The sequence below is a fragment of the Haemaphysalis longicornis genome, unplaced genomic scaffold (assembly GCF_048455015.1).
Source record: "Haemaphysalis longicornis isolate Haplotype H1 unplaced genomic scaffold, Haemaphysalis longicornis Haplotype H1 scaffold_9, whole genome shotgun sequence".
In the NCBI taxonomy this organism is placed as follows: domain Eukaryota; kingdom Metazoa; phylum Arthropoda; class Arachnida; order Ixodida; family Ixodidae; genus Haemaphysalis; species Haemaphysalis longicornis.
Genome location: NW_027526460.1, coordinates 149233440 through 149248133, shown reverse-complemented (window position 1 = coordinate 149248133; position 14694 = coordinate 149233440). Strand labels below are relative to the sequence as shown.

The 14694-nt window shown below is 46.7% G+C and overlaps 1 protein-coding gene across 1 annotated transcript in view; it reads right to left on the bottom strand.

Annotated features, from left to right (window-relative positions):
• Positions 1-14476, bottom strand: part of LOC144152018 (putative 4-coumarate--CoA ligase 2) — a 97843-nt gene extending 83367 nt beyond the window's left edge. Inside the window, exon 1 of the mRNA XM_077683203.1 lies at positions 14266-14476. Within this exon, the coding sequence (XP_077539329.1) occupies positions 14266-14391 (126 nt within the window). The 5' untranslated portion in view covers positions 14392-14476. The remainder of the gene's footprint in view (positions 1-14265) is intronic.
• Positions 14477-14694: the final 218 nt, after the last annotated feature.

The following is a 14694-nucleotide window of genomic DNA, read 5'->3' as shown; positions in this document are numbered from 1 at the left end:
AAGCACCGACTCGGTGCTGTGCGGCTACAATGTGGAAGGTGAATCAGGAGAGTGGTAAGGCTTGAGGCGGGCAACGTAGACGATGTCACTCCGAGCTTCAGAGCTGGAAGTGACGACGGGGACGATTTCATACGTAACGTCCGTAACTTGACGAAGTACTTTGTAAGGGCCAGCATAGCGGGAAAGCAGCTTCTCAGAAAGTCCCACACGGCGAGTCGGGCACCATAGTAAGACGAGGGACCCTGGTGAAAAGTGCACGACGCGGTGACGTCCACCATATCGGTTCTTCTGGCTGGTTTGTGAAACGGCGAGGTGGGAACGGGCAAGCTGACGTGCTTCGTCGGCTCTTGCGATGGCTTCGTGGACATATTCGGTGCACGGGTGGGTGGCGGGACGCAGAATGGTATCAAGCGGCATGGCCGGTTCCCTCCCGTAGAGAAGGTAAAAGGGTGAGAAGCCTGCAGTGTCGTGACGGGAGGAATTATACGCGAAAGTGACGAAAGGCAGCGCAAAGTCCCAGTCGCTGTGGTCACTAGACACGTACATTGCAAGCATGTCCGTAAGGGTTCTATTAAAACGCTCAGTAAGGCCATTCGTTTGTGGGTGATAAGCTGTAGTCACCTTGTGGCGAATCGAACATGAGCGAAGTATGTCCGCAATGACTTGAGACAGGAAATTTCGACCGCGGTCTTTGACAAGCTGCCGAGGGGCGCCGTGCTTCAGTATGACATCATGGAGGAGAAAATCGGCCACGTTAGTTGCACACCTGGTGGGTAGCGCACGGGTGATAGCAAAGCGGGTAGCGTACTCGGTAGCGACAGCAATCCATTCGTTTCCGGAAGTAGACAAGGCGAAGGGCCCGAGCAAATCTAGTCCGGCCCGGAAAAATGGTTCAGTGGGAATTTCAAGTGGTTGCAGCTGGCCTGCTGGTAGCTTGGAGGGTAGCTTACGGCGTTGGCACAGGTCACATTCACGCACGTAACGCTGCACTGAGCGGTAGAGTCCTGGCCAGAAAAAACGATGTCACACGCGGTCGTAGGTGCGGGTCACGCCGAGATGACCGGCCATGGGTGCGTCATGAAGCTGGGGAAGCACAGTCCGACGTAAGTGTTCCGGAACGACGAGCAGGTTACCAGGACCATCCGTGCGAAAGTTGCGACGATATAAGACTCCATCGTGTATAACAAAGGAGTGGAGGGCAGGGTCGTCGGAACCAAGGGAAATAGGGAGGCCGGTGCCATTACCTCGAGCTCGCGTCGTATGACGCGCGTCAGACCCTCAGGAGCATCTCGGCCAACGTCAGACGGGGACTGTCAGCGAGAGGGTACGTGGTCCTCGCACGAAGATGTCGGAGCGGTGTTCGGCAGTCGGGTGAACGGCGCTGTGATGCGGCGGCTTTTGGTCTGCTCAAACTTCTGACATTCTTTGATAATAGCGCTGACGGTGGTGCAGTCTTTGCAGAGCAGCAAGTGAAAAGCGTCATCCGCGATTCCTTTGAGCACATGGCCTACTTTGTCGGCCTCTGTAATCTGGGCATCAGCCTTCATGCAGAGGAAGAGCACGTCCTGGATATAAAACACGAAGGACTCGGTGGTTGTTTGTGCAAGCGTCGCCAGTTCCTTTTTCGCCGCGAGCTGACGTCCTTCTGGTTGCCCAAATAGTTCCATCAATCGGGACTTGCAATCGTCCCAGCTCTTCAGGTCGTGCTCGGTCATTTCATACCAGACTTGCGGTGTCCCTCAAGTAATATCCTATGTTGGCCAGCATGATTGTCGGATCCCACCTGTTATGGCCACTGACGCGCTCGTACATCTTCAGCCAATCTTCAACATCGACGCCATCGGTGAGGAGCCCGGGCTCGCGAAGGTGGGAGATAGTGACGAACGGTGGCGCGGATCCAGAGGCTCCAGAAGCCAACATCGTTCCTTCTGGGATGCGGCGGCCGCTCCGAAGCTCCGTTTTGGGTAGCACCTCCACCACAGATGTTGCGGAGCAAGGAACACGCTTATTCACAAGTAGTAAACGAATGTGTCTTTATTGGCAGATAATTAGGAAGGCAAATTCGGACAGGCAGCTAGGTATTTCAGCACACGCTAGTCCACCAGAGCGTCTTCTTCTTCCTCGACGGATAGCCGGGCTGCCGCACAACCACGGCACATGCCCACTTTGGGGGATTGCGCGCTTTGCAAGTCGAGTGTCTGGCCAGCTCATTTCTCGGCTAGGTAATTTCTCTAACAAGTTCCACGCGGCAATATATATATATATATATATATATATATATATATATATATATAAAGGTTGCAGTCGTCATTGCCAGTGCTATTCGGCTTTTTTTTTTTCGAAATATTTAATAGGGCCGAATGACGTGTGCTTGTCACGTTTCTTTGATTCATTGACAAAATAAGCGAAAATATAAGTCGAGAAAAAATTGCCGTTTTCCGGGAGCGGAAAATAAATATATATATATATATATATATATATATATTCTATATGTATATATATATATATATATATATATATATATATATATATATATATATATATATATATATATATATATATATATATATATATATATATATATATATATATATATATATATATATATATGTGTGTGTGTGTGTGTGTGTGTGCGCGTCAAAAAGTAGAGTCCGACGCTCGTCTCAAAAAACAAAAACAAACATGTTTTCTAACGTTTCGACTGGAGGTCCAGTCTTCATCGGAGTAACATTTACAGTACACTGCAGCACGCTTTTATAGGTGCGTGTAGAGAGAGGAAGTTGCGCTACAGTGCGCCCGCTTTAAAAGAAATCATACGTCATCATTCAGCAAAGCAAGAAACAACGGAAGGTACACACATGAGAGGGAATGCACTGCCCTCCCTCTTTTTAGGGAGAAAAGGTGCGCTACAATGCGCCCTGCTTAGAAATAATTATTGGCAGGTGGTACAAAACAATAGAGAAAAGAAAAATGCAAAGGGACGTCTAGGAAGGCGGCAAATTTAGGGTGCCTCGATGCGCGCCCGCTCCACTGAGGGTGGCGCCACTCTTTAAAGGGGTCGCCACCGCGAAAACCGGTTCTCGGAAGGCACCGCCGCCATTTTCTTGTATCCCGCCCCCGTCGACTCCCGCGCTAGGCGCGCGAAAAGCGGCGCTCTTCACAAAGTCTCTTTGCAAAATGGCTGGGTGCTGCGTTCCCAAGTGTTGTAACAGCGCTACAAATGTCTGGAGGATGTTTTCGTTTCCTAGAGACCGAAAAAGGTGGCTTCTGTGGACAGCGAAGATCAAGCGGGACAAGTGACAGCCGACGAACAACTCCTGCATATGCTGTGTAAGTACCCGGCTTCTCAGCAATGCCATATCCATTTGGGGCTATTATCAGCTTGTCTGTGTGGCGGTTTCTAGATACCAGACGTACGGTTTTATGTGTTTAAGTTCGAGGTTTCATCATGCTTTGGCGGCCTTTTTATATTTGATTGATGCAAACGGGGCCGATATGAAACGTATGGCGCTTTGTATCTTCAGTGATTTCACTTAGTATCACGAAATAAGGCGCTCGTTGCAAGAAGGTGTGCGACCTTTCTCAGTCCTGAAGCGTTATCCCGGAGCATCACGCTTACTTCAGCAAAGGCCCATTTCAGCAGTGTGAATGATATATCCCGAAGCGTAAAACTGCATGCGACGCGTTATGCTCGTGTTTCTCCTCGTCGTCTGAACGTAAGGTCTGCTTACATCTTGTTGTGCGGAAAAATTATGATATTTAGGACATTTATTCTCGCTTATCATGTCATAAAAGTAGCGCATGGAGGTGAAAAGTAATGTGAATTACACCTCTATTATGTGAATCATGTGCGGATGTACGCCGATATACGTGTGGATTTGCTCGATTTGCTTGATTGCACGTCATTTATTCTTATTACTCGGGAGAAAGGCACCTATATTGACAATTTATCGTGCAGGCTCACTTTGAAAGATCCTCTTTTGAACAAAACCGGGCAGATGTATGGAAGAAGCTGAAGCCAAATGCTGTGCCAACGCCTTTCCCAATCAGAGGTAGGTATTTACCATTTGATTGACTGCGTGTTTTAGTATAAGTGCGTACATTATTTAACAAATCAGGGGTGGCCGCTGGGAAACGTTCCAGCGGCATTAGAGCCGTCGGTCTGGCATGCTTCACCTCTTTGACTTTAACACGACATTCATGCATGCATGTAATTGTATATGTATCAATGCTGCTTCTCCTGCTGTTATCGGGAGTCACTTCCACCTATTCAACTGTAATCTCGATCAGCCCACACAACAGCCTTAACCTCATGCATCCTCTTATCCATTTTCACTGGAAAAGGCACACTCGCTCAACCTGGTTATTGTAAATGCTGAGACGCTTGCCATGCAGTGTGTCCGCTTTGTTCTTTGTCTTGATTTCCCGTTCCTTGATTACCGCTCTTTCCCTGAACTTACTGCTTATTTGATCATTGCTTCGCACATCTTTCTGCTTTTAGTTGCTCTAAAGCAGCGAAAGCCACCCAGAGAACGAACGCAGCCTGAGCCCACATCCCCAATGAAGAGGTGGACAACCCCGATGAAGAACCTCACGCATCATCAGAGAGAGCGGAAATGCTCCTCGAGTCAGCTCACACGGCATCACAAGAGACGTCATCGGAAAATCTCCAACTCAACAGCGCAGGTGTCGAAGCTTTGAATGCCGGAATTCCAAACTCGGCAAATGAAACTCTCACAAAAAATATAGTGAGACACAAAGGGATTGTGCTGAGTTTAAAAAGCAGTTGGCACACCTGAAAAGAACATCCACCCTACATCAAGAACATAGACCCTACTTCAAGAACATCACACATGCTAACAACGCAATTCAAAACTTCAAAAAGCAAGTTCGAAAACATCCGAGCGTAATCATCATTACCTGTTTTATAACTGTAGTGAAGTGCGTTTGTATCATTTTGTACATAATGTATTATGTAACAGCAGTGGGGTATGTTCTTCATCATTTTGTACATAGTGTATTGGTGCTTCAAGGTATTAAGATAATATTCCTACTCCCGTGTAAGCCTTTATGTGTAAATTGCAGCCCAAGGACGCTGGTTCGATTCTCGGCGTGCGGCCGATTTTCTGATGAAGACGAAAATACAAAACACCCGTGTGTTCCAGATTTCGGCGCATGTTAAACATCCCTAGGTGGTCAAAATTAATCCGGCGCCCTCCACTACGGCGCGCCTCGTCGCCTGTGTAGCGTAGGCACGTTAAACCTTATGACTCAATCAATCATATTTAGATCGCACAATGCATACATGACACAGTTTGCCACCAGGTAATCCTATGTACGTACCCCAAGTTTCAGTGGCCGTAAGCGTGCCGGACATTCCTACATGAATATGTAGGAATGTCCGCAGTTCCTTTCCTTCGTGTACTTTGCCTTCTTTCTGCTATGTTTACATGTAAACGCAACGACAGCAAGTTCACGGCGCCGGTTTGACAACGACTGCGAGAAGTTGCCCGCCGTGTCACCTATCGTAAAAAGTCAAAGGCATTCACCATACTTTCGCTAATCTCAAAATAGAGAATCCTTCACCAAAACCTTACTCTTCTGTTTATCTACCCTAGAAAAGGAATGTATGTCCAAAGTAAATCCAAATCGAGCCCACACTGTTAGCGAGACCAGCACTATCAAGGCGCGTCACGCAGCAAACGCGCGCCCCGCGGCCAGCGGATGCAAGAAAATGGCGGTCGCGCTAGCAGACGACGTGGTTGTCCTCACCCTCAGCGGAGAGTGTGCGCATCGAGGCACCCTAGGTAAATTGGCGCCCCTTCTCATAGGAGTTAACAGAAGAAGCGGGGGTGGGGGAGAGAAAGAAATAAAGGCGGCAGAACGAGATAAGGAACTGGGAAACGCGCGTCAGCACGCCCTCGCTTTGCCTCTTAGGAATGCGTCACGCTGTGGTTGGCAACAAGGAATAACCCCTTCAAAGAAGGGTCGTGCGTCGCGCCCGCGGGAGACGGGCCGTCCGTCGCGTCCAGCATTTCCAGAAACCCTGACAGAGAGAAGGGGAGCCGAACAAGGGATGCGTGAAGGAGTGGGATTTACGACTACGTCCGTAAGTGGGTATACTTTAGAAGAAGTAAATGGAAAGTGTCTTCGCGGGTTAACCGGTGAGCACAAATGTCCTTTCCCTGCCCGGAGGACGCAGTTTAGGAAAATGACGCGAAGTACAATTCATGAACTACGCGGTAATGGTTTCCGGCAAGACCGGATTCAGGTGTCGTTACCTAGAAGGGGCTAAGTAAATGAACCTGGAAGGATGAAGCTGGCGCCGGTATGCTTAAAAAGAGAATTGGTCACGCGTTAAGCGAACGGAAGAAAGGCGAGTAATTACTGTGGCAAACAGGTCAGCGCGCCCATGCTTTCGTTCAACCCAGAGGATGCGGTTTTGAACTTAAATATGAGACATGATTCGCGAAGTTCGGGTGCGTGGTTGCTGTTGAAATTGGATTCAATCATTGTTACCTTCAAATTATGGAATGAATGACCCGAGATTCCGACGTGACGGGACAAAGGAAGGTTAGGAAGAGACTTGGCTTGTGCCCTATGATTGTTGAACGTGCAATATATTGGCCAAAAGCGTTCGCCGTCTGGCCAATATATTGCAGGTGGCGGGTATTGCACTCGAGCAGGTAAACTACGTTGGCGCTGTCGCAGTTAAAATTTCCCTTCAGTTTTACAGAGAAGTGTGAGGTGTTGTTAGAGGCTGTTTTCGTTCTCGTCATGTGGGGGCATACCTGACAACGAGGCTTGTTGCAGGACACACAACCGGTCACTGGTGAATAGCTGAGCTTCGAAGATGTCAGAATGTCGCGCAGGTTTTTGTTTCGCATGTAGACAGCACGTGCTGGTTCAGAAAATATAGATGCTAGTCGAGGACTTTGACTTAATAGGTTGTGATGCTTTCGAAGTATGCCAGAAACATTCGGCACAGATGTGGAGTGAGTGAGAACTAGGTTAATACGTGAAACGCGTCGGTCGGCTGGCTTCCTGGAGTTAAGGCGTTCATTGCGGCTCAGCGCTCCTGCTCGGCGAATGGAATCATCAATTAATTGGAGTGGGTACTTTTGTTTAAGCAGATCGTTTTTCAGTTCTTCACAGTTGGAAAGAAAAACTGTTTCCTCTTAGCATATCCGGCGGAAGCGAAGCACTTGACTATAGGGTATGCCCGTCTTCCAGTGCTTAATGTGACTACTTTGAAAATGCAAATATTGATGGGAGTCTGTCGGTTTTCGGTAAAGTTTGGTCTCTAACTATTTCTGCGAGACAGAAAACGTCACGTCGAGGAAGTTGATGCTGGTAGCGGAAAATTGGTGTAAGAAAGAAATGTTAGGGTGGACCGCGTTAAACTCGACTATAAATCTTAGGAGACTGGATTCTTCGTGTGGCCAAATCAAGAAGACATCGTCGATGAAGCGCTTGCAAAACATTGGCTTCAATTCTACGCTTGCAAGAAACTCCTCCTCGAGAATTGCCATGAAAATATTTGCATAATTTGGCCCTATCCTTGTGCCCATGGATGTACCACTGACTTGAACACAGTGTTTGCCATTCAACTCGAAATTATTTAGCTCCAGAATTAATCTCAGAAATACGGCCAATGTGAAATTCTCAACTGGCTTAGGCTCCCGCGATTCACTGTAAGCGTGGATCACCGCATGTATTCCATCAGAGTGGGAAATATAGGTATACAGTGACGTGACGTCCATGGTGACAAGCAGACAGCCAATGGGAATCTCAAGGTCTAATATTTCAGAGAGGAAGTGGTTGGTATCTCGTATGTATGAAGGAAAGTTTGGGGTAATTCTGTTGATTAAGTTGTCGACATAGAGGCAAATATTTTCGGTAACCGTGCCTATGGCAGATACGATTGGGCGACCAGGACATGTGCCCTGTGAATTTTGGGCAAAAGGTAGAACCTGCCTGCTATTGGGCTGAGTGGTATTAGAGAACGCACCGTCGTTCGGTCCATTTCTTTAGCCTCCAGTAGTGCTTCGAGGTTTTCCTTGACAATTTCTTTATATTCAGAAGTTGGATCTGATTGAAGAATTTTGTAAAAGGATGTGTCGGATAATTGTCGGTCTTCTTTTTTGATGTAATCATCTCGATTCATTATCACTATTGACCGACCTTTATCAGCGGGCTTGATTACAATTTTGTGGCGACGTGCCAACTTCTCAAGTGATTCTTTCTCGTTAATTGAAATGCGAAGTCGCGCCAGCCCAGCATGCACCGCCGACCCAGTTGCAGCCCCGGCTATCTTGCCAAATGACAGCGACTTTCCACCACTGCCTCCAGTTCTATCCAGTGTAAGGACCCCGGAGCAGTGTCGTGCCAGCAGCCCACCGCCACCGCCCCCCAGATCCACCGCAACCACGGCGCCCCGGACGAGCGCCAGCGCCCCAAACCCGAAGGCAACGGACGAGCGTCGCACCGGCGACATGCCAACCCCTACTGCCAAACCTGCAGCGGCCACAACGCCCCGAGGGAACGCTCGCGGCGACACTACAAAGCTCCCTGACCAGCGCCGCACCAACAGCATGCCACGCTCAACCTCCGCATCTTCAGCGACCGCCGAGCCCACGAAAACCAACAGCACTGCGTCTGCCGGACCTTCTGGGGTCCAAAATCCACCCTTCCGTTCCACATGCCCTTACAACCTTCGAAAGAATCAGCATAGCAGCAACTAACTATAACACAAAAAAAAAACAGGTAAGGCGGCGTCCTACCCCGTTTCAAGACAGTTTTTAAAGCTAAGAAAAATCACCGAAAAGCGCATACGTTCCGAATTGCACGTTTCCGCTCTTGCACAGTACTTGACTGCCGCGGTCGCTCCCAGGGGTCTTAGGATTACAATAAAACCTGCTACTGCCGAACTCTCCCCGTCCAACATGAATAAGTGGAAACAGGTACTCGATAAAGCATCTTTACAATTAACTGAAATAATCCTCAATCACTACGCAACTACAGCCCATTCTCTCCGAAAGAAAGAGGAACTACTTAGTCAGGAACTAAGCAAAAGGGAGTCGAACCTTTTTGCAACTATGAATCTAAGACGGCCTCCGCCATATCCCGAACAAAAGACCGAAAGCTTAACCGAGATAAGATTTCTAACACTGGCCACATACGTAAGAACCTAACAAGCTCCGGCACTAGTAACTGCCCCCACTCTGACAATACGACCGATAATGTCACTACGACTGTAATAAATGCTTCAACTACTGCACCCCAAACAGTTCAGTTAAACCCCTGTACTAATAATTTTCCCTCGGCTGCCGTCACAAAAGAAAACCTTACCGGGAATGTAACGAACATTCAAGTATAACCCTCTCCCCAGCTCAGATGGACGTCTTGTCAAAGGGCTAAAACTTTTGCCCGGCTACTGGTGGTTTTGATGAATTTCAACGTTTTAAGGACTTAGATACCTTCGCCAGAAACATGATGCTACGAGAACACTTCTACGATCACCCCGCGACGGAAGAAGCCCGCAGACCCCTACCTAGCTATAAGCACTGGACCCCTCCCACACAGCGTGATAGTTGACTCGACATGTACATCAAAGCTGTCCAACGCGATGTGCGAAAAGCATACCAAACACAAATTTCTTTCCACCGCAACATGACTACCAACGAAAAGAAAGCACTAGAGGAACTCGCAAGCTGTCCCGGCATAATCATTAAACCTGCCGACAAGGGAGGCGCAATCGTAATCCTTGACAAAACCGACTATGTTAACGAGGCCAATAAGCAACTATCAGTATCGACGTTCTATAAAGCACTACCCAAAGATCCCACTCAAGACTATAAGCAAATTGTCAAGGATAAACTTGCTGAGCTTGTTAAAAATAAAACAATAAATGAAACCACGGCTCGTTCCCTGATCCCCTTAAGCCCGGTAGCCGGTACATTCTATCTTCTCCCAAAGATTCACAAGGTGAACAACCCAGGGCGCCCCATTGTTTCTGGCATTGGCACTGTTACCGAAAACCTCTCGCGCTATGGGGATAATCTCATTTGCAACATTTCGCCCATCTTTCCCTCCTTCATTAAGGATACCAATGACTTTCTCTCAGACATTTCAAAAATTGAAATTCCTGATAACTGCCTTCTAGTCATCCTCGATGTTGCGTCACTGTATACTAACATCCCCCATGAAGATGGCATCGCCGCTGTATCCCTTGCGTATGAGCAGTCATCGTGCGACAAACCTATCAATTCTTCTGCTCTCCAAACCTTCCTTAGCTTTATTCTTGAACTTAACAATTTTGAGTTCGACAGAGTTCCTTACATGCAAGTCAGCGGAACGTCAATGGGAACTCGTATCTGACCTAACTACGCCAATATCTTTATGGCTCACCTGGAATCAAACTTTCTTGACACCCAAAATTTAAAGCCAATGTACTATAAAAGGTATATTGATTACATATTCATGATTTGGCAACACGGTGAGGTGGAGCTCCTCACCTTCATTGAGGCATTTCACCTAGCCCATCCTAGTATTTCCCTTGCTCATTCCTATTCGGAACACAGTGTAAACTTTCTGGACGTCACCGTTACTACCTTCCAATGTCAGTTTCAAACTAAACTGTATAGAAAACCGACAGACACGCGGCAGTATTTGCACTTCCGAAGTAGCCATGTCATACACTGCAAGACAGCAATACCTTACAGCCAAGCCCACCGATTTAGGAGAATTTGCTCAAACCAAGCCGAATTTGACTCAAACTGTAGAGAACTCAAGACCACCCTCCTGAATAAAAAATACCCGGAAAAAGTTATCGACGATGCTATTGTGGGAACCAACCAATTAGACCGTAACGTAATCTGTAAGAAAAAAGCTCCGAACGGGAACCCGCAAACTTAGTTTTAACCCACTCATCCTCCGCTCCAAGAGTGTCAACCGTGCTAAAAAAACATCACAATATCCTAATGCAAAGTGACCGCTTAAAAAGCATATTCCCCGAACCACCACGCGTTGTCTACCGGCGTAATAAAATTTAGGTGACTTTCTTACAAACTCTCGTATCAACCGACCGGCAACTACTGGCTGCATGCCCTGTAATAAACCCCGATGTAAAGTATGCCCACACATGACCACTACACAGCGCGCCACCAGCACGGCTTCAGACTACTACGTAAATATAAAAGATAACTCCAACTGTGACTCCGCTAATGTCGTATATCTTCTAGAGTGCACTGTTTGTAGGCAACAATATATCGGCCAAACTGAAACGCCCTTCCGAATACGGTTCAATAATCACTGCTCTCATGCAAGAAGCTGCCCTTATTTGCCCCTGTCAAGACATGTGAACAGTCCCGGCCATGCATTTGAACATCTTAAAGCAACGATTTTAGAATCCGCCTTCAAAACGCACCACGAACGCGAGGTTCCGGAATCTTATCTCATTTATAAGTTTGGGTCAGCCACACTTGGGATTAATGAAAGTTACGGAAAACTAACGTGCTTATCCCTCGATTAAAATTGGCGGCTTCATAATTTTTATAACTATGTTCATGATTCCTACCCTTTAGTTTCCCATCAGAATTCGCAGAAGCTCTCCTAATACAGCAGCTTTATTAGCCTAATGCGGCTCAACAATGCCATTTGTCCTGGGGAAGGAGGCCTCGTTCCCACCACCACTTAAGAATGTTTAACTCTTTGTGATCTTTTAATGTTTAATCTTTTGCGACCCTACCTATTTCCTGTTCAGTTGCTAGCTTCTGTGAAATGTTCTTTTGTGCCCCGTATCTATTCTCTTCATCCGTGGGGGGCACACCCATCTTCGCTTCCGCCCCAACCAGTCTCCCCAGCCACTGAATACCTTACTGTATACTCTTCCCTTTCTTTTGAAACCGCGGTTGTCCAGTTTCCCGCATTGTCTGAACTTGCAGCCCACGCGGCATACGTTGACCCGTCATGGTGCAACCTTGAACGCTGCTTTGTTAATACGACCCCTTTGTCTCTCTCGCTCCCCCCCCCCCTTTTTTGTTGTTGTTGTAACATAGGCGTAGCCGGACTGTATGCATACTCTCCATTTCCGAAAAATTTTCCGCTCCTTCTCACAGTTTTCTGCAAACCTATAAAAGAAATGTGTTCAAATTGGTTGCGACAGCAAAATCATGTAACTTTACTCTGATGAAGGCAAGTCCCGTTGCCGCTACGTAAGTAAACCTTGTCTGTTATTGTTCTTGCTGTGTATCCGACTCTTTACTTATACTATTTCTTCGCGCTTTGTGAGTTTTATCTTTCTCTAGATTTATATATATATATATATATATATATATATATATATATATATATATATATATATATATATATATATACATACAATATACCATGTACGATAGGGAAATGAAGGGCTCGTTGAGGAAATACGCGAAGGCCGGCAGTCTACAACGCCAAAATTGGCAGATGGGAAGTTTTAGGTAATTTTTTACTATAGTTAGGGAAATGTCGATTTTTAACTTTACATAAGAAAAAAGAAAAAGAAAAGACGAATGTAGAGTGGGGACCGACCCCGCGTTCCGATACGATGTCGGATGCTCTACCAATTGTGCCATCTGGGCGAATGTGTTCTCGTTCAATTCCTGGGTATTTATGTTTACTAAAACTGTATCTGAAGGTTGAGGATGTTAGCCAGCACCACTGTGACTATACAGGGAGAAGAGAACCTTCTTTTTAATCGCCGGAGCGAGACCATTTCACGGGAAGGAATATTTCAGTGGCAGCCACCGTGGGATACAACGTAGCGCGGAAGCAACCACTTTTTGGCGGGATGCAGCTGTGGGTCTTGCATTCAGCGTGCGTTCGGAGGCTGGGAAGGGTCTGTGGTTATATCGTGTATGCTAAGATTGGGGTTTTGCACTCCAACTGTTTCTGGCCGCGGAACGCGAGGCAACCGATTGTGCGACTCAGTGCCGCTTTGCTGCGGATACGGGTTGGGCAAGGGGACAAGAGTGGCTAAACGTATGTATTTATCTATTGGCGTACGATGGTTGGCGTGGCCAGTTTAATCTGGCACTCGGGCGAAAGAGCCACTTAAGTGGTGATGATGATTATGCATAGGCGATAATGATGTCGAGGTAACCGGAGCTAGAAGGGATGTTCGTTTGCTGATTATGAGCAAGTGCTGCTAACATAACAAAAGTATAGGGAGCCTGGTAAAAGGGCGTCGCTTCGTGTATGTATGTATGTATGTATGTATGTATGTATGTATGTATGTATGTATGTATGTATGTATGTATGTATGTATGTATGTATGTATGTATGTATGTATGTATGTATGTATGTATGTATGTATGTATGTATGTATGTATGTATGTATGAATGTATGTCTTCATCTACGCATATATTTCTGTGTAGCAGCATGGATATATGCATGCATCCATGAGCAGTACTTTTGGAAGTTTCTAGGCCAGGCTAAATGATTTTGGCCGCAAAGAATTCAAAGCTAAAGCTTAACGCTGAACTGTGGCCAAAATATTTCATTAAAGTGAGAACCAAACGTGTTGTCTTCACCTTGCAGACATAAAATGTTTCATCCTCTCTTGAGAGGCAAGCTGGTATTTAGAAATTTCTTGCCGCCGCCCGCGCTGGCACAGTGGCTAAGGCATTTCGCCGCTGAGCACGAGGAGGCCGGTTCGATTCCCGGCCGTGGCGGTCGCGTTTCTGATGGAGGCGAAAAGCAAGAAACGCGCGGTAATCTGCAGCCGTTCACGACGGCACGCCCCATCGCCTGCGTTGCACCGGCGCGTTAAACCCTACAATCAATCAATCAATCAATCAATCAATCAATCAATCAATCAATCAATCAATCAATCAAAACTATTGCCCTGATCATTTTTGGCTTGGCTTAGCACATTTTGAAAAAGACTGTACATATATATTTCTGTAAGGTTGACAGGATACGATTATACCAGCGGTTGCACTAGACATGCACGGATTTGCTTTTGCTACTTAATTTGATACTTTTGATAATTAGTTTTGATACTTAAAACACCGCTGCAGGATTTGCTTTCGCACATTTAAGGAAGTATCGGGACAGAAGATTTTTACGCGTAAAACAGGAACATGTCACTGCCGCAACGTCTACTTCATCCTTGCTATCACCTATTTGAATGAAGGCATTATTATTTGTAGTATTCGTGTACAGATAGAAAAGTGGTAAAAAAACCTGCTTGGAAAAATGTGATGCTTTCTGCGCCGGCTCACCACAGCAATCTTGGAATCCTGGATGCCGAGGTATGACTTGAGGTACGCGTATACGGAGCATGCCGGAATGCTGACCTCCGGATGCGGTGAATAGACGACTCGGTTCTCGATGCGCGCCCTCAACATTTTCACTGCTCAACGTTAATACGTTTCCGTAGAACTGCTCCGGAGGGAGGTTGTCGAGCAAGTGTCGCAGCCGTCCCCCGGGGATAGCTCAATTTTCCCGCAGTGGCAAGCAGGTGTTCGTATCACGCTATGCTTGACGGGACATACAAATGGGGACATGACGCTGAGTCAGTTTGCGATTGGGTGCTTGTAATATGTGTTGAAGTCGTTGCACTCACTGGCATGCTCATAAATGGAGTTCTTTTGTGATAGAGGGCTCACGGAAAGCCTAAATTACATTTCCGTGTTTCCAATCAGCTGATT